This window comes from Pholis gunnellus (genome assembly GCF_910591455.1).
Source record: "Pholis gunnellus genome assembly, chromosome: 15".
In the NCBI taxonomy this organism is placed as follows: Eukaryota; Metazoa; Chordata; class Actinopteri; order Perciformes; family Pholidae; genus Pholis; species Pholis gunnellus.
Window position 1 is genome coordinate 2,307,453 of NC_136542.1, and position 19,681 is coordinate 2,327,133.

The following is a 19,681-nucleotide window of genomic DNA, read 5'->3' on the forward strand; positions in this document are numbered from 1 at the left end:
GTTCTTGAAGTCACAAAAGTAACGTTACAATTTCGAAAAAAAACAACCACCCGGGCTCTCCACTTCACAAATGTTTTTTTTAAAAAGGCCCAACAGCTTCTGTACGGCCTGAAGAGAGAGAGCCTCCTGACACACAATCACACACGCACACACGCACACACACACACACACACACACACACACACACACACACACACACACACACACACACACACACACACACACACACACACACACACACACACACACAGTGCAATCCAACTCCTGTTCAATAAGCTTTTACTTTGAAGGCGAGCTGTCTCTTGTTTCCGGCACTTGACTTCCTTTACTCACTTTTCATTATCGAAGTTGGATAATGTGACGTGTTGAATGACATGACAGTTCGTTTTTATCTCGTCAATAAAACAAAACAATATTAAAACGATAAATTAAAAAGACAATTCACATTTTTACTATTTTTAATTTCTTTAGGTGAATTCTAAGCGAGCGTCATAGCCGCCCTTGTCGCTACGATCCAACGGCACGAGCACACGATCAAAATGGAGCGCACTCTATGTTGGACAACCAAAACTTGCCCTCCGTTAAAGAAAATAGTAAAGTCAATCCGCTGTAACATGACACCTGCGTGACGTTTGTTCTCCATCGATGTGGATTTATAACACGATAACTATTCATCCGTGAACAGCTCGTAACCGTCGAGTGAAACAAACACCGGTGAAACGGTTTTTATCTACCCCCAAACGAGCGAAGATAAACTCCGCGTTAGTTCTTACGCGTGAGCCCCGGAAAGTAACTACTAGAAGGTAGCTTAGGTAGGCTAATGTTTATAGCTTTAATCGGGGCGAGGTGCGCACTTTTCCGCGACCTTTCAGATGGCTGTACGATGGCTATGCAGGTAAGGGTTAAAACCATTAAAGGGGCGAAGTGCTGTTTGTGTATTAAGCCCTAAAAGCTGGAGTTATTGGGCTAAAAGGTGGGGCTGAGTCAGGTGATCATGTGGACCTAGCTTAACGCATCGACACACGGACACAATGGCATTCACAGAGTGCTGTACGCGGAGAGCAGTCAGACAGTAGGTCGGTGAGGTGCTGAAGCTGGCCGGAGCATCACCGACATCTCTCTCGCTCTCTCTTTCTCTCTCTCTCGCTCGCTCTCGTTTTTGAGGAGAGAGATTTGGTTTTGGTGATCCATCTGGATGCCACTTGGCTCCACGAACCCGCCCTGCTGTGGCCGATGGAAACAGACATCCGTTAAAAAATGTGCGCGAATGTGTTCGGAGTTTTGAAAAGGTGAGGTGTATATATATATATATAAATATATATATATATATAATGCTGCTTGTATGTGTGTGAGAGGACACAGCGGACAGGTAGATGCTTCGAGGTGTTTCGTGCAGCCGTTAGCTCCGGAGGTGTGTTGACTGTGTGTGTGTGTGTGTGTGTGTGTACGTTTTCCTTTGCAAAAACCAGCTGTGCTAAATGGGATTTTGTCCGGCGACATAATGCGCAAAGCCGTGCAGGAACCGGTGCATCATGCAGCCGTGCAGGAAGGTGCTTGTACGTTTTTTGGTGGTACGTTGTGACTCATGACAGGGAAGATTCTTACTAGCAAACCTATTCTTAGCTTCATCACAGCAGCCTCCCCTTTTGCGTCTCTCTTGGATCAAATTAAGGGACGAGGAGCCAGACTGGAGTGGATTTTGCTGCTGAGATTATCTTGTTAAATACTCCCGATGTGTAAACTCTGGCTCCGGCATGCGTCCATCCACTATTCTGGAAATGCCCAGCCCTCTTCTCCCTCTTACATAAAAGTACTTTAGGGATTGCTGATAACATAATCCTGTCTATTACAATAAGTGTTATTGATGCTGTGAATAACAAAACATATATTTTGGGCTTTGTGTTACGTACGCAACAATCCCATCATGCTTTCAGGGCCCTCGACTGATGACAGCCTGTCTCGTGATGCAACCTTGTCCCCTGATTTAAACCTACAATACGCTCCTCGTCGTAACCCGCGGTGTTACAGTTCACCCTGCAGAGAGAGAAAGTTCACTTTGATGTCGGCGTTTGTGAAATGTTGGGATGAACGTGCTCCTCTTTCCTCTTTTTTTGTTTGTTTTAATGCTGGAGGTGCTTCTTCATTCCAGTAGACTAGAGGTTTGCATCGTGATCACGGATGGATGGCTGATCGGCCCCGAGAGGTCAGAGCGTCTGCGTGAAGTGACTGTTCTCAAAATCGCAAAGTCACAGAGTTCAGGAATGTTCCGTCACGTTTGTTTTGTTGCTCCTGGTCAAAGTATACTTCTATATACTATCGTCCCAACAAATCTAATCCAGTATTTGTGTTTCCCTTCATATCGCAGCTGAAATATAATATTTTGTATCGTACGCTGTCGTATTGTGTACGATCTCTCTGCTCAGGAGTGTCAGAGTGGATTTGTTTTGTCTTCTTCTTTCAGTGTGAAGTTCAGGTGCAGTTCTTCAAAACAACAGCAGCGGTAACGTTCTGGTTCAAGAAGTCAACAAGACCAGAAAGAGACACAAAAATATGATAAATTGACGCAAAAGGACTACAAAAAGAGACACAACACAAAGAGGAAGATACACAAAACTAGAGATTCACAAATTGATTTCAAAGAGACAACTACAATAAGACGTAAAACAACTACTACGAGACACACAATGACTACAAAGAGATGCAAAGCGACTGCACGTTGACTCAAAATGACTACAAAAAGAGGCCGCACAACTAGAAAGAGACACAAAACAACAGACGCAACTCGACGTCAAAGAGACAACTGCAAGAGACGTAAAACAGAAAGATGCAAAACAAATGCAAAGAGGTGGAAAGTGACGAAACAAAAATGCAAAATGACTGATCATGATGTAAATTACTACAAGAAGAGACAACAAGGAGAAAGATTCATAAAACTACAGAGATGCAAATACACTTAAAAGAAATAGACGCAAAACAACTACAAGGAGATGCAAAATGACTTTGAAGAGATTCAAAACAACGAGACACCCAATGACTAAAAAGAAATGCAAACTGACTCCAGAGAGATGCAACGTTCTTGTCCCTCTGACACACTTCTCCTCTTCTAAACTACAGAGAATGACCTCAAGGGAATCTGACTATTCTCTGGATCGGTGGATGAATTGTTGACAACAAGCTTTAATATATTAAGTTTAAAATGACTCAAAACAACAGAGAAGAGCATCAAATCTTTAAGAATACGTTTGTGAGCTTGAGGAACCAGTGACTCACTTCCTGTGGAGGCTGAACTGAAGCGTGTTTGTATTTTGGGTGTTGGTCAGTTTATTTCCTCCTCAGTATTAGAAGCTGGCCGGTTGATGTGGCTCACAGAGCGATCGCCGTCACGTTAGAACCGCTCCGCAGTACCGAGCGCTTGTCATGTGGGCTGTTCCTCCAGAAGAGACCGAATGTAGGTTAACCTCGTTCACTTCTCTGTGTCGGTTAATATTCACACGAATGTATCACGAATGTGTTCTCGTCTCGTCTTAAGATGGGTTTATGATTCAGGACGTTTATTGTCGCTCCGCTTATACAATATAGGACAAAAAGTATATAATACAAGAAGCAATAAAAATATGAATTAAAGAAAAACTGTGGAGTTAATCAAATCTAATAAGAAATAAAACGGATTCATTCAAAGAGGTTTTTTACTAGCAAATCACCTTTAACAGTATCTAACAATGCATCGTTTCTATCACAGTTAAACTCTGTAGGCCTGGGTACAAAGAGTCGATCAACACGTACGATTTTAAACAGATCTGCAAAAATGAGTTTTTACCATAAATAATCCCACAAAAGCACCGATTTAAATCCTGTGTTTTCCATTGATGTGTTCATGTGTTCAGCTTGAAAAAAGCAAACAAAAGACAAAAGAAATCTTGGTTAATTACGACCAAAATGACTGTTAAGTTACGAGAGGGCCGCCCAAATTATTACTGAACAACAGTCCAGGAAGCTACTTATTCAGGTTGTTTCACAGCAATAACACCAAAAAGTGTCTTAATAGAGATTAAAGATCTGTTATTTATGTTTACAAGTGCAAGAAAGATTCTCTGTTCAGACATTTTTTAGTGAAATAAAGTTACTGTTAAACACTCTGAATACACTTCTACGTCTCTGCAGAGAGAGTTTTATTTTTTACAGCTGCGACCATTTAACGCTTCCTGGAGACCAGCAGCAAGTTGCACAGTGACAGCACAGTGGCAGAGCGTCAGGACTGCACACATGAAACGGATTATTTTCATGTTTAATGACTCTTTAGCCCCCGGGCTGCTTGTCTGACATGTTAAGGACGACAGAACCGCCTGCAAATCGGAGATACAACTCTTTATCCGTGGCTGATTTTTCGTCTCGTGATTTATTTGATTTTTTAAGGAGTCAGTGGGCGACCGTGTCCAGTGCAACATAACAGCCACAGTGGTTATATCAGAAGGTCCTATATGTTCTAACTAACGCAGGAATGCAGAGAAAGATTTACTGAAATGTCGCGTTATTTCCATATTAAGTAGCGTGTGAGAGCACATTGTTGTTTTCCTCTGGAGTTGTAAATGGTTGGCTGAGGTTGCAGCGTTTGTCTTTGAGCCAGCTGCTTTGGCCGAGATCCAAACATTAGTTCATTCAACCAGTGTTGTCTGTAAGTAAATCCAGTCATTCTGGCCAGAAAACAACAACAATGACTATGTTTACAAGCACCAAGTATTCCAGTTTTTGGCGTTATTCTGAAACAGACAATATCCCTAATAAGCGGCTGACATAGCGAATGAATGCGTTGTGATATTTCTGCACATCCAAGAAGCTGTTTATCTCGTTCCAACCAGGACAGTTGGCTTTTCTTTTGGGCATCTTTACTCCAGCTTTGTGTTCAACCACAGACTGAATATAAGAAGCGGACGTAGTCATCGTGACGTCACCCGTTGGTTTGTTGAAGCCTCGAGTTCGGCCATCTTGGAATATGAGCGTTGCCATGTTGCCGCACATCCCACATGTCTTTCTCCATTCGGGTCTAACTCAGAATATCTAAACGGAATATGTTGTTTACATGAGCCATCAAATTCTGAATATTGTCATACTCTGAATAATAGTGGAACATGAGTGTGAATGTAAACAAAGTCGGTGTTATGGTTCTGACCTTCCCTTCGTGCTTCCTTTCTGTTTCCTCCAGCCTGTTTGGGAAGCCCTTTGATGGTGGGAAGAGGATGGACCATGGCGGCCCGCAGCAGCAGCAGCAGCAACAGCATCCAATGGAGCAGCAGCAGCAGCCGTATCACCCACAGCACCCGGCCATGATGCGGCTGTACGAGGTCCACAAGGAGGTGACGTCTCTGGGGCCCCAGGTGTGCACCTTCAGCGGCCTGCAGCACGACCGCGACTACAAGCGTCTGGAGCGCGAGCTGACGCGGCTGCTGCTGGAGGTGGACCAGGTGGACACGGAGGGCAAGCCGGAGCTGCAGGGGGCGCGGAAGAGAGCGGCGCAGGAGGTGGAGGGCCTCCTGCGCTACCTGGAGGAGAACGCCACCCACCCGTCCCGCGCGGCCATCGAGGAGCTGAGCAACGAGGCGCGGCAGCTGGTGGACGACCGCGTGGTGGCGCCCCAGCGGTCCGGCGGGGTGGCGGAAATAAACGACGAGCTGTTGGAAGCCCTGCAGGTGATCGTGCTGAGGCTCACCCAAGTCAAGACCGAGGGGAGGGTGCCGCTCCGCAAGGCGCGCTACCGGGCGCTGACCCGCATGTGCGCCGTCCAGGCCGTGATCGAGGGTCGCACGGAGCAGCAGACGCTCTCCCTGCCGCTGCCGGGCGACACCCACGAGGCCGTGCACCGCATCAACCAGGTGATGGTGAAGGTGAGCGTGGCGCGCGGTCAGCTGGTGGCTCTGCTGATGGGCCTGAGCGGCCGGGACAGCTGCGCCCACCTGTCGCGCATCCTGACGGAGATGGAGGTGGAGCTGGACGCTCTGGATGTTTCCGGGAACGCGGCGATCAGAAATTACAGGAAGCAGGTTGTGGAGGAGATAAACGGGTTGCTGAAACATCTGGACCTGGAGGGGGAGGGAGAAGACACACGCAGGTAGGCTTCACTCAACAGAATGGAGACGAGCAGTTCATTTGTGATTAATCTGCGGATTATTTTCCATATTTATCAAATAGTTTTGATCTTTAAAAAGGTCTTGTTTTGTGCGAGCAACAGTTCAAAACCCCAAAATATTCTATTTACTCTCATAAAAGACTAAATATTAACATCTTAGAAGAGTTTTTGTTGCTTTTGCTTAAAAAAAAAAGACTTAAAAGTGATTGATTATCAGAATAGTAGAATCGTTTTCTGTCGATTGACTAAATGTTTCAGCTCTAATGCAAATGTTAAGATTCAATTTAAGATACACAACTTTCATCAACATTTTCTGACGTATACGCTGCTCTGATGTTATTGTGCATCTCCAGCAGCCGGGCCGGTGGATTGTTGTTGAGTTTTGATTTGAATCGTGCTGCACAGTCACAAGTGAATTAGACTCTCATCCCCAGAGAAGCACCGACAGCAATAACACGCCTACCGAGCACTCTATTATGTAGAAGTACCACTCTGTTCACACGCGTCTCTTTGTGCTGCCTCGTTCTGAGATTCAATTATAGTTTAAAAAAGGTTGTTTGATACAGTATGCACTGAAAATTAACATCTTAATGGATAGAAAATACATTTTAATGTTTATTTTAGTTTTTTACGAGTAATAAAATGTGCCAACTGACTCCTGAGCATACCATAGATTTGTGCTGATGCTTTTATTTTGGTGGGATGAATTGATTTTTTTTCTGGCTGGTGTGATGGAGCTGCTCCGCCTCCTCCACGTCAGATGACCTTTAGCCTCCTGGTGCAAACACATTAACGTTAACACATTAAACCAGCTCATTTACATATCGAACAGCCAACTTTGTTTTGTGAAAACAACAAAAGTAGCTCTTAAAGGGGAACGCTCCAGTAGTAATAGAAGAACAGTTGGGCTAGCTGCTACTAGTTGCATTGTGGGTAATGTAGGCTCCAGGTTTTGACAAAGAAGAAGAATGCATGAAATGAAAAAAGATACCTTATTTCTGGTTCTGCTGCATCAATTTTTTTACTTATTTCTCCATCCATGATGAGTTTTAGGAGTGTAGTGCCAAATCATCAGAGTACTCTTCAGGATTATGACACAAAAGAAACTAACACGAGTTATTTTAAGTTTTAGTTTGACACGTTTATAAAGAAACTCTTTAGTTTAAACATCAATATCATTTCTTAGTCGTCATATATTGATGTAAGAAAATATCCTCGTTAATATAGATTATTTCATGCACTCATAAGTACTAATACTTAGTATTGGAACCGTACGGACTCTGATGTCGTCCCCGCAGTGATGCAGCGTTTCTTTCTTCAGGTACGACTTGGGGCAGAACAACTCCATCCGTGAGATCGAGGCGGTGCGAGCTCACGTCTCCCACCTGCGAGAGGGCGTCCTGCGGCACTGCGTGATGGGCGATCCGAGCTTCGGGCCCAAAGCCGAGCTGCAGAGCCTCCTCACCCACCTGGACCAAGTGGACACGGCCAAGAACCCGTGCATCCGAGAGGCGCGCCGCCGCGCCGTGGTGGAGGTCCAAGCCATCATCACCTTCCTGGACCTCCGCGAGGCCCTGGCGCGCCGCCAGCCGGGCCCCAGCGAGCACCCGGCGCACCGGGCCGTGTGGCTGGTCCTGGGGAGCCTCTTGGACCTCCAGGCCCAGGCCCTGGGCTTCGACGGCAAGCGGGTCGACAAGAGCTACATTCTGCTGGAGGAGCTGCTGACCAAACAGCTGCTGACGCTGGACGCCGTGGACCCGCAGGGCGACGAGACCACCAAGATGGCGCGGAAGCAGGCGGTGAAGTTTGCCCAGAACATTCTCAACTACCTGGACATGAAGACGGACGAGTGGGAGTATTGATTTATAAAATATAAACATCACAGCGTGGCAGCCATGTTGCTGGGCGGGGGACGTAAATAAAAAGACCAAAAAAAAAAAAAGAAACTGGTACATTATCATTCCACGGGCTGTAAATATTGACTCAAATCCCCAGAATGCACTGCAGCAGCGCTTTTCTTTCGTCTCTTTTCGTGGTAGATGTGGCCGACCCTGCTGAGAAGACAGAACTCCTTTTGTGGAACATTTTGAATTTCTTTGGTGCGTTTTTGAAGATTTTCTTTTGAAATCTCCCGTGTGTGTGTGTGTGTGTGTGTGTGTGTGTGTGTGTGTGTGTGTGTGTGTGTGTGTGTGTGTGTGTGTGTGTGTGTGTGTGTGTGTGTGTGTGTGTGTGTGTGTGTGTGTGTGTGTGTGTGTGTGTGTGTGTGTGTGTGTGTGTGTGTGTGTGTGTGTGTGTGTGTGTGTGTGTGTTGAAGCCTTTGGCCGGCCACAGCACCAAGATAATGCCTGTTAAAGTGGTCGTGTCCTCCAGACTGCACTTGATATCGATGAAGTGTGATGGATCGCTTCCCCGTCTGGCCCGATTCATCTGAGCCGCTGATGGAGGCAGCATGTGTTAAATACAGCGACCTAATTAGGGAGAGAGCGGTCCACGGCTACCGGCTCGGTCCAGATGGTGACACCTGTTGGTTCTGGGCCGAATCTTTACTTTTATTTTCGCTGCAGAAATCAAACGTGGGTCCGATTCTATTTGACCGAGCAGATGGTGTGAACGAATGTTACATTTAATCCACCAAACATCCCGCTGGTGTCGAAGCCAGGCCATCTCTGTTTAAACAGTTGGGAATATTATTGATATTATTGACACATGAATATCATTCACTCTCCCTGTGTACCTGTTTATCCCCTCCGTGTCTCTTGGCAGCGCTCCTCACACACACACCCTGAAAATCCTGCAAACCGCAGATAAAGAAATCGGCGCGGCGACGTGAGGATGTTTGAGGAGATAAAAGCACCGCTCCCCCTCGCTGCTTGTGTAGCCGTTTGTTTGTAACATGTTTAAAATGTTTGTTGTGACTTCGTATGATCCACCAGGCTATAAATGGATCGGGTTTTTTTTTTTTAAATTCAGAGATAGAAGAAGACGAGGAGGTGACATTTTATTGCTGCTGCTTTTTTGTTTCGACCCGCTGCTTTTATACTGAGTGGAGAAGTGCGACTGTGAGAGGTCCCCAGGGGAGAGGAAGAGGAAGAGGAAGGGAGGGGTGATATCCTCTGGATTGACACATCAAGGCTGAAGCTCACAGGGCCAGCAGTCGTGTCCTGTGCGGTAGAGAGAGTATTGATGGTGATCGCAGTCGACAGAACCTTCTAGAAACTTCTCGAAGCTGCTGCTCGAGAGTCTGGGGGAGGGAGGGACTGGAAGAGAGAGAGTCCAAAATCTCTGTGCCTTTATTTTCACCCTTCCCTGTAAAACCTCCTGTTTGTGTAAAGAGAAAGCAGCCTTGTCGAGAAATAAAAAGGCGCACCGAATGTTTGTGGAGTAGAGCACCTCGGGCCGCCGTCGCCAGAAGATAATTTGCACTACTCGTCAGAAATTGAGGCTCTTTTGAGTCAGTGTTTGAAGTAAGTGTGCTGGTCAATAATCTGTGGTGCGCTTCTTTATATAATAAAACTGAGTCACGTTGTTAAGACGCGATACAACACGACAAAACTACAATAATCAGCCGACTTACTTCACAGCTTTTTTTTGATTCATTGATTTCTGCAGAAAATGTAGAATTTTCAAAGCTCACTCTCGACCTTTTTGAAAACATCAGTTGACAAAACAATCACGCTTCTTTGAGAAGATGTTCTGGAGCTTTCTGTCGTATGAAATTCGCTTTTTCTGAACAATTTTAGGAGTTTGAAGCCGGCTTTAAATGAATACTTTTGTCTTAAAGGATCAAATGAGGTTTTGAGGCTGCATTCGTGAGAAGCATCATCTGACTCCGCACATGTCGGTCGCTGCAGAGCTTTTTAGCTTCTTTCAGCTAATTGTTTTGGCAACTTTAATGTTTCGTTCCAGCTGTTTTCAGCAGAAAGAGCTTTTATTAAACCACTGAACATTACCCGCTGAGAAAGAATGGACATTTAAACACGTGAACAACTGCTGATGAAAACCATGTGATATGACAGAAAGCTCCACAACAGCTTCTTAATCCGTGGTGGAAAGTAATGAAGTATATTTACTCAAGTCCTGCACTTAAGTGCAATCTTGAGGTACTTTAAGTATTTCTATTTGACACTTATTCCTCTACTTTTATTTGACCGCTCTATTTACTTTGCAGTTCCTGATTATTAATACAAAAATATAAATCAAGTAATAAATTATGTATTATTATAGATTAAACTACCCAGCAGTATTTAAAGCAATTCAAATGAGCTCCACCTTTACTAGCTGCATAATTAAAGAGATTAACACAATAATGCATTAATTTATAATATAATCCAATAATATATATTTATTCTGAAAGGAGCCGTTCTGCATAGTGAGTACTTTAAGTATATTTTTAAATACTTTTGTACTTTTGCTTTAGATTAGTTTGACTCAGTCTCTCGTGAACTCAAAACACTTTGGTAACGAGGGAACCGTTGATTGTTGAGCGTTCTCTCGACTCGGCAGGTTTTCCTCTCACTTGTCGACGCTGGTTGTTCGTCGCGGAAACAAACTAAAAAGGGTCAAATGTCTCCATAAGTTTTAATTAAAGCAACAACAACAAAAAACAAACGAGGTGAAGCAGATGTCTGTTGCCGAGACGGTTGTGAAAACATGTTCCTGAACCCTCGTTCTGTGCATTAACCTGCTGCTGGAAGCATTTTTCTGGCACCGCGCCGGCAGCCGGATCCTCGTGGGTCTGAGGATGACTCAGACGGGAGAGAATTAGATTAAAGTGATCAATAAACATCGTCGGCCCGCCTGGCTGCTGTTGCTGCAACAGATGCTTTCTCACAGCGAAACCTTATGCTCTCTCAGACCAAACCAACCCGGACACACCTTAAGTTCACATGCTCGTTTTTTAAACTTAACATTTGAATCATTAACAAAAGTTTTACACTGTTTTAAAGACATGTTACCTTTTTTTTCCCTGTCTTGCCATCATAGTGTCTCGAGGCTTTTTTGCTTTAAATTCAGTGTTAGTGGCGCCTCCATGAGTGGGCGTTCAGGCAACCATAACAAGTTAATTCTCTGTGGTTCATAAGAACAAACATAAAGAAGGAGGATGGCCGTGAGGTAAAGCACCATTTTGTAAATGTTGAGCTGAAGCTGGTGTCTGTCAGAGAGCCGTGTATGTGTGGACCCTGGTTCCAGGTAGATTTACAAACAATTTCACATCTGAACGAATAGGAATTGATGACCGTACGATGCATTTTATAGGTCTGAAACAACGTATTTCTGCGTTAACTAGTTCGTCTTTGCATGAAAGTTTGTCAAATACAAGCGCGATATCGGAAGAGTCACGGAGCAACATTTTAAAGGTAGTTTTTGTTTTCGTCATGAAATCCCATCGAGAGACCAAAACCAACAAAAAAAAATATGCAATTCTTAAAAAACAGGCAACAAATACAAAGTTCAAATACAATGTTCAATATGTTTTAGCAAACGTCTCAAATAAGAGGAACTAGAGCATTTGTTGGGGACGGATTAATCCACATTTGGTGTTCTAGTGGGACGGTGAATGTGAGTCGAAATAAATTAGTTTCTAATAATTAGATTCAGTTATGTTTGTTTTTTGTGATTTCATGGGATTTATTGACATGAAAATTAGGAATATTACCAAACGTATCCTTTAAAAAACAGTTGTGCTCAAATTAAAGCAAAGCCTCAGAGAGTCGACTCCTTTCTTCAAATACAGCTCACTTATTTCAGAAAGTGGCATTTAATAAATTCCTCATCCTTAATCCTAAAATACAATAACTCTGTCTTTTCCATCCAGACGTCTTGTATTCACACACACACACACACACACACACACACACACACACACACACACACACACACACACACACACACACACGATGGAAGGCTAAAAGCAGCTCGGGGTCATCCAGAGTATTCAAACTTTGACTAATGGACTGGAGTCCATTAGTCAAAGAGTTAAAAAGATTCAGACCCAGCGGGGGATCGAGAGGTGGCCGCCTGACGTCCATCAGTCCTTTACGGGACGATGCATTTACACCAAACCTGCAGATTTTAAGATTTTGTTTTCCTGATCCTAGATTGAATGTAGTCATTGAGGAATGTTTCGTCTTTGTATTCATTGTACCAAAGTTTATTTCAGAGACCTTAACAATGAAAAGCAACTTAACGCCGGCTGAAAAAAACGTTTTCTTTCTTCACCCAAAGGTGACGCTGGGTGTGTTTGAAGTGAAACAAACTCCTTTGAGCTTGTTGTTAAGTTACAGTTTAAAGATCAGCAGCCAGTTGCACCAGCTGAAGTTTGATAGTTAGTGTCGACACTAACTGCTATTAAACCTGGTTTATTTACTCCAGCAGTGGTGGAAATCTACTAATTTGTATACTTCCGTTTAATGATACTTAGTACTTTTAACTTCACAACATTTGTTTAAATGCTATAGTAACGTTTCAATTGAACATTTTACGCACAAAATACACAAGTTTATACAAAAAAGGATCCATTCTTACAAATGAAACTACCAAAAGTATTCAAAGTAGTTAAGCTCCATCTTGACCATATTAATACATTCATGATAATGATCAAATAGTATAATAGTATCCAACAATGTAATAGTACACTGGGAGTATCCACATTGTGAGTACTTTATCTTTTGTTGCTTATAATGTACTTTTACTTTTCACAGATTTTGAATGCAGAACTTTTCCTTGAAAGAGTATTTCTACACTGATATTAATACTTTTACTTCAGTAAATTATTTGAATACTTCTTCCACCACTGAATTGATGCTAAACCTCTATTATTTCCAGATTTTCAAATTTTAAATAAGTTTGTTTTCTTGACAGAACCAGGCTAGCTGTTTCCCCGTTTCCAGTCTTTATGCTAAGCTAAGTTAGCCGGCTGCTAACGGTAGCTTTATATTTAACTTGCAGACACCTGAGAGACGTGTCTATCTTCTCAGCTAACTCTCGGCAAGAAAACGAAAAAGCCTATTTTCCAAAATGTCAAACTGTTCCGTTTAATTTTACTGTTATAACTAACTTTTAGTGATTCCTCCGCTATGTTCAGACTTACTTAAAGCTGGTGCAACATGATGCTCAATCCAGCAGCTGATCGTACAACGCAGAACAAAAGTTGATTGTTTAAAAGTGGTGAAATATGAAGAAGTGGAAATAATATTAGAAAGCAAAAATGAGGATTTAATAAAGTAGAAATCCACCAGAAAGGAAACGATCTTCCTAACTGAGCTTTAGCAAAAAGTTATTTAATTTAAGCGCACTTTTTATGTTCCTTAGTCACTGTTTATTACTGCTTTGCCTTTCTTTCTTCGAACAACAGAAATGTGTTCTGTGTTGGTAAAGAAAGGGTATTAGATTTGTTTTATTTTCCAGATATGTTTTCTTAAGTCGCCTTTAACTGCATTGATTGTGACAGGCTTTTGCTGTTTCTCTTCCGAGACGCGCTTGTACAAAAAAAAAAAAGCACACAAGGCTGGAAAAAAATAAAAAAAGTTGTGTGAATGTGAATGCTTCATGGATGGTTGTGTTTTGAATTTGTATTCCCACTACAAAATAAAGACGGCGTGTCTTGATCAGTGTTTCATGTGAACGTGTTTTACTATTATTATTTGTTTTCCTGGCTGCTCTCAAGAGAAAACAAACCCACAACTTTCTTTTCAAAGGCAATCCCAAACTTTTAAAAACGCAGACTCAGGGTTATTTTAAGGGGGGGGGGGGCACTTTGACACGATGTCTGCTGCAGGAATCAAACATGTGATCTCACAGCTACACAACAATGTTGATAACATCTGCCCCAAATGTGATCTGTGACTGAGGGATAACAGTCAATTTAACCATCAAGTGTTCACTCAAAAAAAGTGCTCCGAATAAGTCGTGAGCTATAAACATGTGCTGCCGATGAAGACCATGCCATGCAATAGAAAGATCCAGAACAAGTGCAGCATGTTAAAAGTGGCAATCTAAAAAAAACAAGTCTGTTAAGTTCCTGTCTGTCACTGATGGAGGCGTAAAGAAAGTCTGTTTATTCTTATAGAATATGATTTATTGCTGTTGATTATCGCCAGCAGTATATTAAAAACAACTACAGCAGTAAAATGCAATATACACATAACGTGTAATATTATATTAGTAATATTAATCCAGAAACATGCTAACGGTAAAACACTGACCATTTCTTAATTTAATTTAGCTCATACTTTTACTGACATAAGGTTTTAAATGCAGGACTATAGGTTGTAGTGGAGTATTTTCACAGAGTTGTATTAGTACTATGGCTGAAGTAAAAGGATCTGAATACTTCCTCCACCACTGGAGGTTTGTGGGTTTTTCCCAGCGATGATAACATCAGGGGGGAAAACTGGACCGGGACGAGACCGCGGTCATGTTTTCCTGCCTCCACAGAAACATCAGGTGACCTTTCACCAACACTGAGCCACCACGAGGTCACAGGCAGTACAAGTACCACTGTAACAATACTCCACTACAAGTAAAAGTGCTGCATTGACAATGTTACACAAGTATAATCAGGAAAATGTTTTTAAAAATAGTTTTACTGTATTACGGATTAATCTGCTGATAATCTTTCTTCATTAGTCCACTGATTGTTTTTTAAAAACATTGAAAATAGTAAGAAATGCCATCACAATTTGTTTGTCCCAACCTCAACATTATTATTAATAAATCAACATTATTAACAATATTAAAAGAAAAAAAAAAGCAAATCTTAACATTTGTGAATCTGTCAATCGACTGATGATTTTACTTTTGTGTGCAAAAATCTAAAGTAACTAAAGTAACTAAAGCTATCAGATCATCGCAGAGGAGTAAAATAAATACAGTATTTCCCTCTAAGGTGTGGAAGAAAGATTAAAATGCTCAAGGAAAAGTATTTAAAATACTCAGAAAATCAGATAATATCAGCAGACACAGAACAAAAGGAGGAAGCGCTTCAAAACGAAAGTTAAAAAAAAGAAGACGTGCACACCTCCTGAGTCCCTGGCAGCTCTCGAGTGTTGTTCTGACCTCTGACCTTCCTGTAGAGAAGAAGAAGCAGCGTCACATGAGACGTCCCTGTTTACCGTCCCGCCACCAGAGGGCGCCACGTGCTCGGCTCTGCAGGGCAGCCTGTGAGGAAACAGCAGCCTGTGAGGAAGCAGCAGCAGGGGGCGTAAAGAATGAGCTGCTCTGGGCGAGGCTCCAGTCACACGGACACACGCGCACACACACACGCACATTGCTGATGACAGCAGACAGTGGCCTGGTATCGCTCTGTGAGGCTCTGCTGATTGCATAACCTGCAACATGGATGTGATGAACACTCTGCAGAATGCATCACCACAGCAGCGCCAGTACCATGAATGATGTGATGGACCTTTAATGGACGTTTTGCAGTGGTGGCATGTACATTTCATCCCCTTCCTGTCCAGTGAACATCACGTATCTCCAGAAGTGTATGATGTTGAACGTTTGTTCCTTTATGTGTTGAGAAAATCCTTCTATTTCTTCACCTAAATAAACTCTTTAAAATCCTCTTGGATCAGCTGGAAAATACATCGTCACAAAGCTGAAAACATCCTTTTAGAGATACAAACATGTGATTATCTTATAGAATAAGATGCATTAATGTAGATTAAACTAGAAAATAGGATATAAAAGAGTTAAAATGCAACATGCAGCAGTGATATTAATCCAGAAACATCTGATCATAGTGAAACACTATCACACATAGAAGATGTTACTGCACTATGAGTACTTTCAGTACTTTTAGCAAATTCTACTTAAGTAAGATTTTGAATGCAGGACGTTTACCTTCGGTGGAGTATTTTCTGTGTGGGTTTAATGCCTTTAAAGGATCTGAATATATCTTCCACGACTGCACCTTGGCCATGATTTATAAATGTATGATCTTTAAAGCACTAAATAGAAATGTGTTGTAGGTTTGGTCGAGCACACAGCAAACACAGAGGTTCATTTCTGGTGTTGATGAGAAAACTCACAACTCTTCTCCTCGAGTTAAGGCGAGACACGACAGACAACAACATTGGTTTTATTCACTAGTATTTAGAGATGTTGGACTATTTTTCTTCCATTACATGTCTTCTTCCAGACTAGTGGAAAGAAAACATCTAAAATACAAACGTATGTGTTTATTTTACTACTTTGTCTTTTCGTGTTTGTAGTTTTCTCCTAAATCCGCTAAAGGTTACCATTACATAATGCCTCATTTGCATATTTTGACCCCATTCGTCGGTCGTGTCTTCCCTTAATTTAAGGGCTTCAGAGGTAACGCCGTTATATCAACACTTAGAATCAGTTAAAGAGACACTGTTGTGTGGACACATTCAAAGAGTTACATTATGAAACCAGGAAAACATTGATTATAACCTCTTTCAGTCATCACAGTGAAACATTGGTAATTATTTTATTATTAGACGGCTATACTTACCAAGACGTTTCATGTCTCTAGACCCTCATCAGGACAAATGTTTGACCGTTTTAAGTTCATCACCACACAATGAGACCAAACAGAGCACACCTGTGCTGTTCCACAGGGGACACAAGGGAAATGTAGTCCATCATACATCATAACTGTAGTTTCTAAAGACATATTCTTAGAAATGCAGGATAGCATTAAATCAAGACGATCAGTCACAAAACAGCTCGAGGGTCAAACACAACAACACTGTATTTATATTTCCTGGTTATACGTCACAACAAAAGCCATTTTATAAGCTGAGAGAGAGAGCTGGGCTACAGCGCACCGGGAGGAGGAAGACATGCAGAGATAAAAGGGGACGCAGGATGGACCGAGAAATGGATGAATCACAAGATGCATGAGAGAAGAATGTGGTGCAGAGCCTGAAGATGAATACTATTAATAAACCCAGCGTATGTCTGCTTTTTTTCCTGTGTAAAAATAGCCGAGCAGAAGAGCGATGCAGGGGAAACAGAGATGAAGGGAGGACCGTGTATATAGTCAGATGGGTGGAGGGTTGTGTCGTGCGGTATGCAGCAGGGTTTTGTGGAGCTGTCGGCGGTGCAGCGGTGCACAAACAGATGAGGAGGAGGGTTATGTAACGATCCCAGAGCCTCTTTCACTGGGGCAAGAAAAAAGCCTGCATCGAATAACGTTGAGCTGCCTGTGACTGCTGAGGGGGTTAAAATAAAAAGGCTTTTATAATCTGTTTGACCTGTGAGGCAGATTAGGGTCAGAGGGGAAGGGAATTGATTCAGCACGGTTTGACATTGCTCGATGAAACGCAACCTTGTTCTCATTGAATGATCAGTTATTAGTAAGTCTACGTTTCTGCAGCTGAGGGGGCTTCTGTGTTATCGTCGTATTTAGTATTTCAGAACTACTTACTTTTGCATAACAGGCAGCAACCTCCAGTTCTGAACAAGTGTCTTAAAGCTGCATTCTCTCTAGTGTCCACCAGGGGGCGACTCCTCTGGTTGTATAGAAGTCTATGAGAAAATGACTCTACTTCTCTCTTGATTTATTACCTCAGTAAACATTGTAAACATGAGTTTATGGTCTCAATCTCTAGTTTCAAGTCTTCTTCAATACAGCATGATGTTCATTTAGTAAATGATGGTCCATTTAGAGTCACACAGACCATAAAGCAGGGGATGCTTTAGGGCGGGGCTACTGTGATTGACAGGTCTCTACCAGAGACGTATACGGCGTCTCTACGTCACTCCTCCTCAGTCAAAATATAGTAATTTCTGTTCATTGGGTGCGAAAAAAACAACAACATGGCGACGCCCGTAATCCAAGATGGCGACGGCGATATCACCAAACCTGAGTCTGTAACACATCAGTCCACAAACCAATGAGTGACGTCACGATGACTACGTCCACTTCTTATATACAGTTGATGCTAATTACCTGCATCCCAGCGACGTTTAGCATGTTGATGATGTTTTTAATGCACATTTCAATTCATGTTAGAAAACCTTTTTGTTTGAGGTTGTATAGTACTTCACAGATGGGGTCAGCGGAGGACTGGGGATAAGGAAAGCATCCCAGCAGACTGAACTGGAAATACTGGCTCTGGTCCGAGGTCCATCTGTCTGCTGTGAGTGTGTTTATGGTGTCTTAATTTTGCAGGAATCCTTGACAGATAACCATTCAGCTCTGGTTCAGGACAACAGCTGGAGGCTCATGTGAGAAAGCCAGTGAGTTAACAAAGATTTATGCAACGCCAGTTAGTGAAAAGAGACTTAAATTATGAATCAAATGTAAGCTTAATTGATACAATGGCAGGTGGATAATCCTTTTAAAACATAAGACTTTTAGTGGCCAATGATGCTTTGAATGTGTCTAAAATAGAAAATGGTGGATAAATATGTAAATAAAGTTTATCATTGACATTAAACAGCGGCAGAAAATATCACACTCAGTCCAAAAATACCTGATTCATACTGATAATACTAATCTTTCTCGGGAATGTGTTGAGGGATCACAGGTTTTATCTCTGCGGCTGGAACGCCTGGTGCCCGACAGTGATGGGGCCGGGTGCCATATTTGGCCGGTTGCCACGGCAACAGCAGGAATTATTACTCACCCCACCGCGGCAGCTGGCCTCCGTTTGGCCCGCGGGTATTATTGTGTGTCTCCACTCCCACGAATTACATCTGCAATTCACTCTTGAGCCCAGAGAGCGAGCCAAGGACGGAGGCAAAGTGCAAGAGGTGTTACCTAACGTGATACATGCCCCCCCCCCTCTGCAGAAAGTGACTTCCTATGAGGGCAATATGACGTTTGCATTTTCTCTGCATTCTGGCATGTACAGATGCACAAGAATAGCGTGAGTGCCTGGATGGATGGAGAGAGTGAATGTCATGTTTTATTCAGATCCATAAAGTCTGATGTGAAGTGCAATTTGCTGCGATGGAGAGCCGGGAAAACAGTCCACTTAGAGAGCTGACGTCTCTATTCCAGGATACAGAGTACTGTTAGCGGTGTTGGCTGACTGGCACGAGGCTGGCTCACCTCCGTCTGAGCTGCAGGGGGCAGCCGATCATCGTGCCACGTCCGTGTCTCTCTCACCTTGAACAGGACGTGTGCTGTCTTTGGGATTTCAGGACATTTAGGACAACACAAAATGTTGTTCCCTTCCCCCCCGCCCCTGTGGGAATCGGTGCCGCTTGTTGCCGACTTGATACACAAATGTTGTACTCGCAAAAGGGAGCATGAGAGACAAGAGGGGAAATGTGAAATGAGCCTTCACTAATTGCACTTGTGCTAAGCTGAGTGTGAACAGGACGTTTGAGATTCCTGAAAGGTTGTAAGTCGGAAAAAGGCTGTCTGCAAAAAACAATAAGGAAGTGAAACAAGACAGAGCTATGAAGTACATCCTCTTTTTGGCTAACGATTCATCCGCTGCTCTAAAAAAGAAACGATGAAATCTATGTTTATAGAAAAAACGCTACAAACTCCTGCACAGTTTCTGCACTTTCCATCCAACTTCATGTCAGCAGGTGGAGTGTAAAGTCTTGTCACAGTCTTATGATTGAAAACAC

General features: G+C 42.8%; 1 protein-coding gene across 1 annotated transcript; it reads left to right on the top strand.

Annotated features, from left to right (window-relative positions):
• The first annotated feature begins 783 nt into the window (after positions 1-783).
• Positions 784-13,734, top strand: bag5 (BCL2 associated athanogene 5). Its single transcript, XM_079175450.1, has 3 exons — positions 784-895; positions 5,201-6,103; positions 7,443-13,734. Exons 1-3 carry the CDS (start codon positions 873-875, stop codon positions 7,981-7,983), a joined length of 1,467 nt encoding a protein of 488 aa, XP_079031576.1. The 5' UTR covers positions 784-872; the 3' UTR covers positions 7,984-13,734.
• The last annotated feature ends 5,947 nt before the right edge of the window (positions 13,735-19,681 follow it).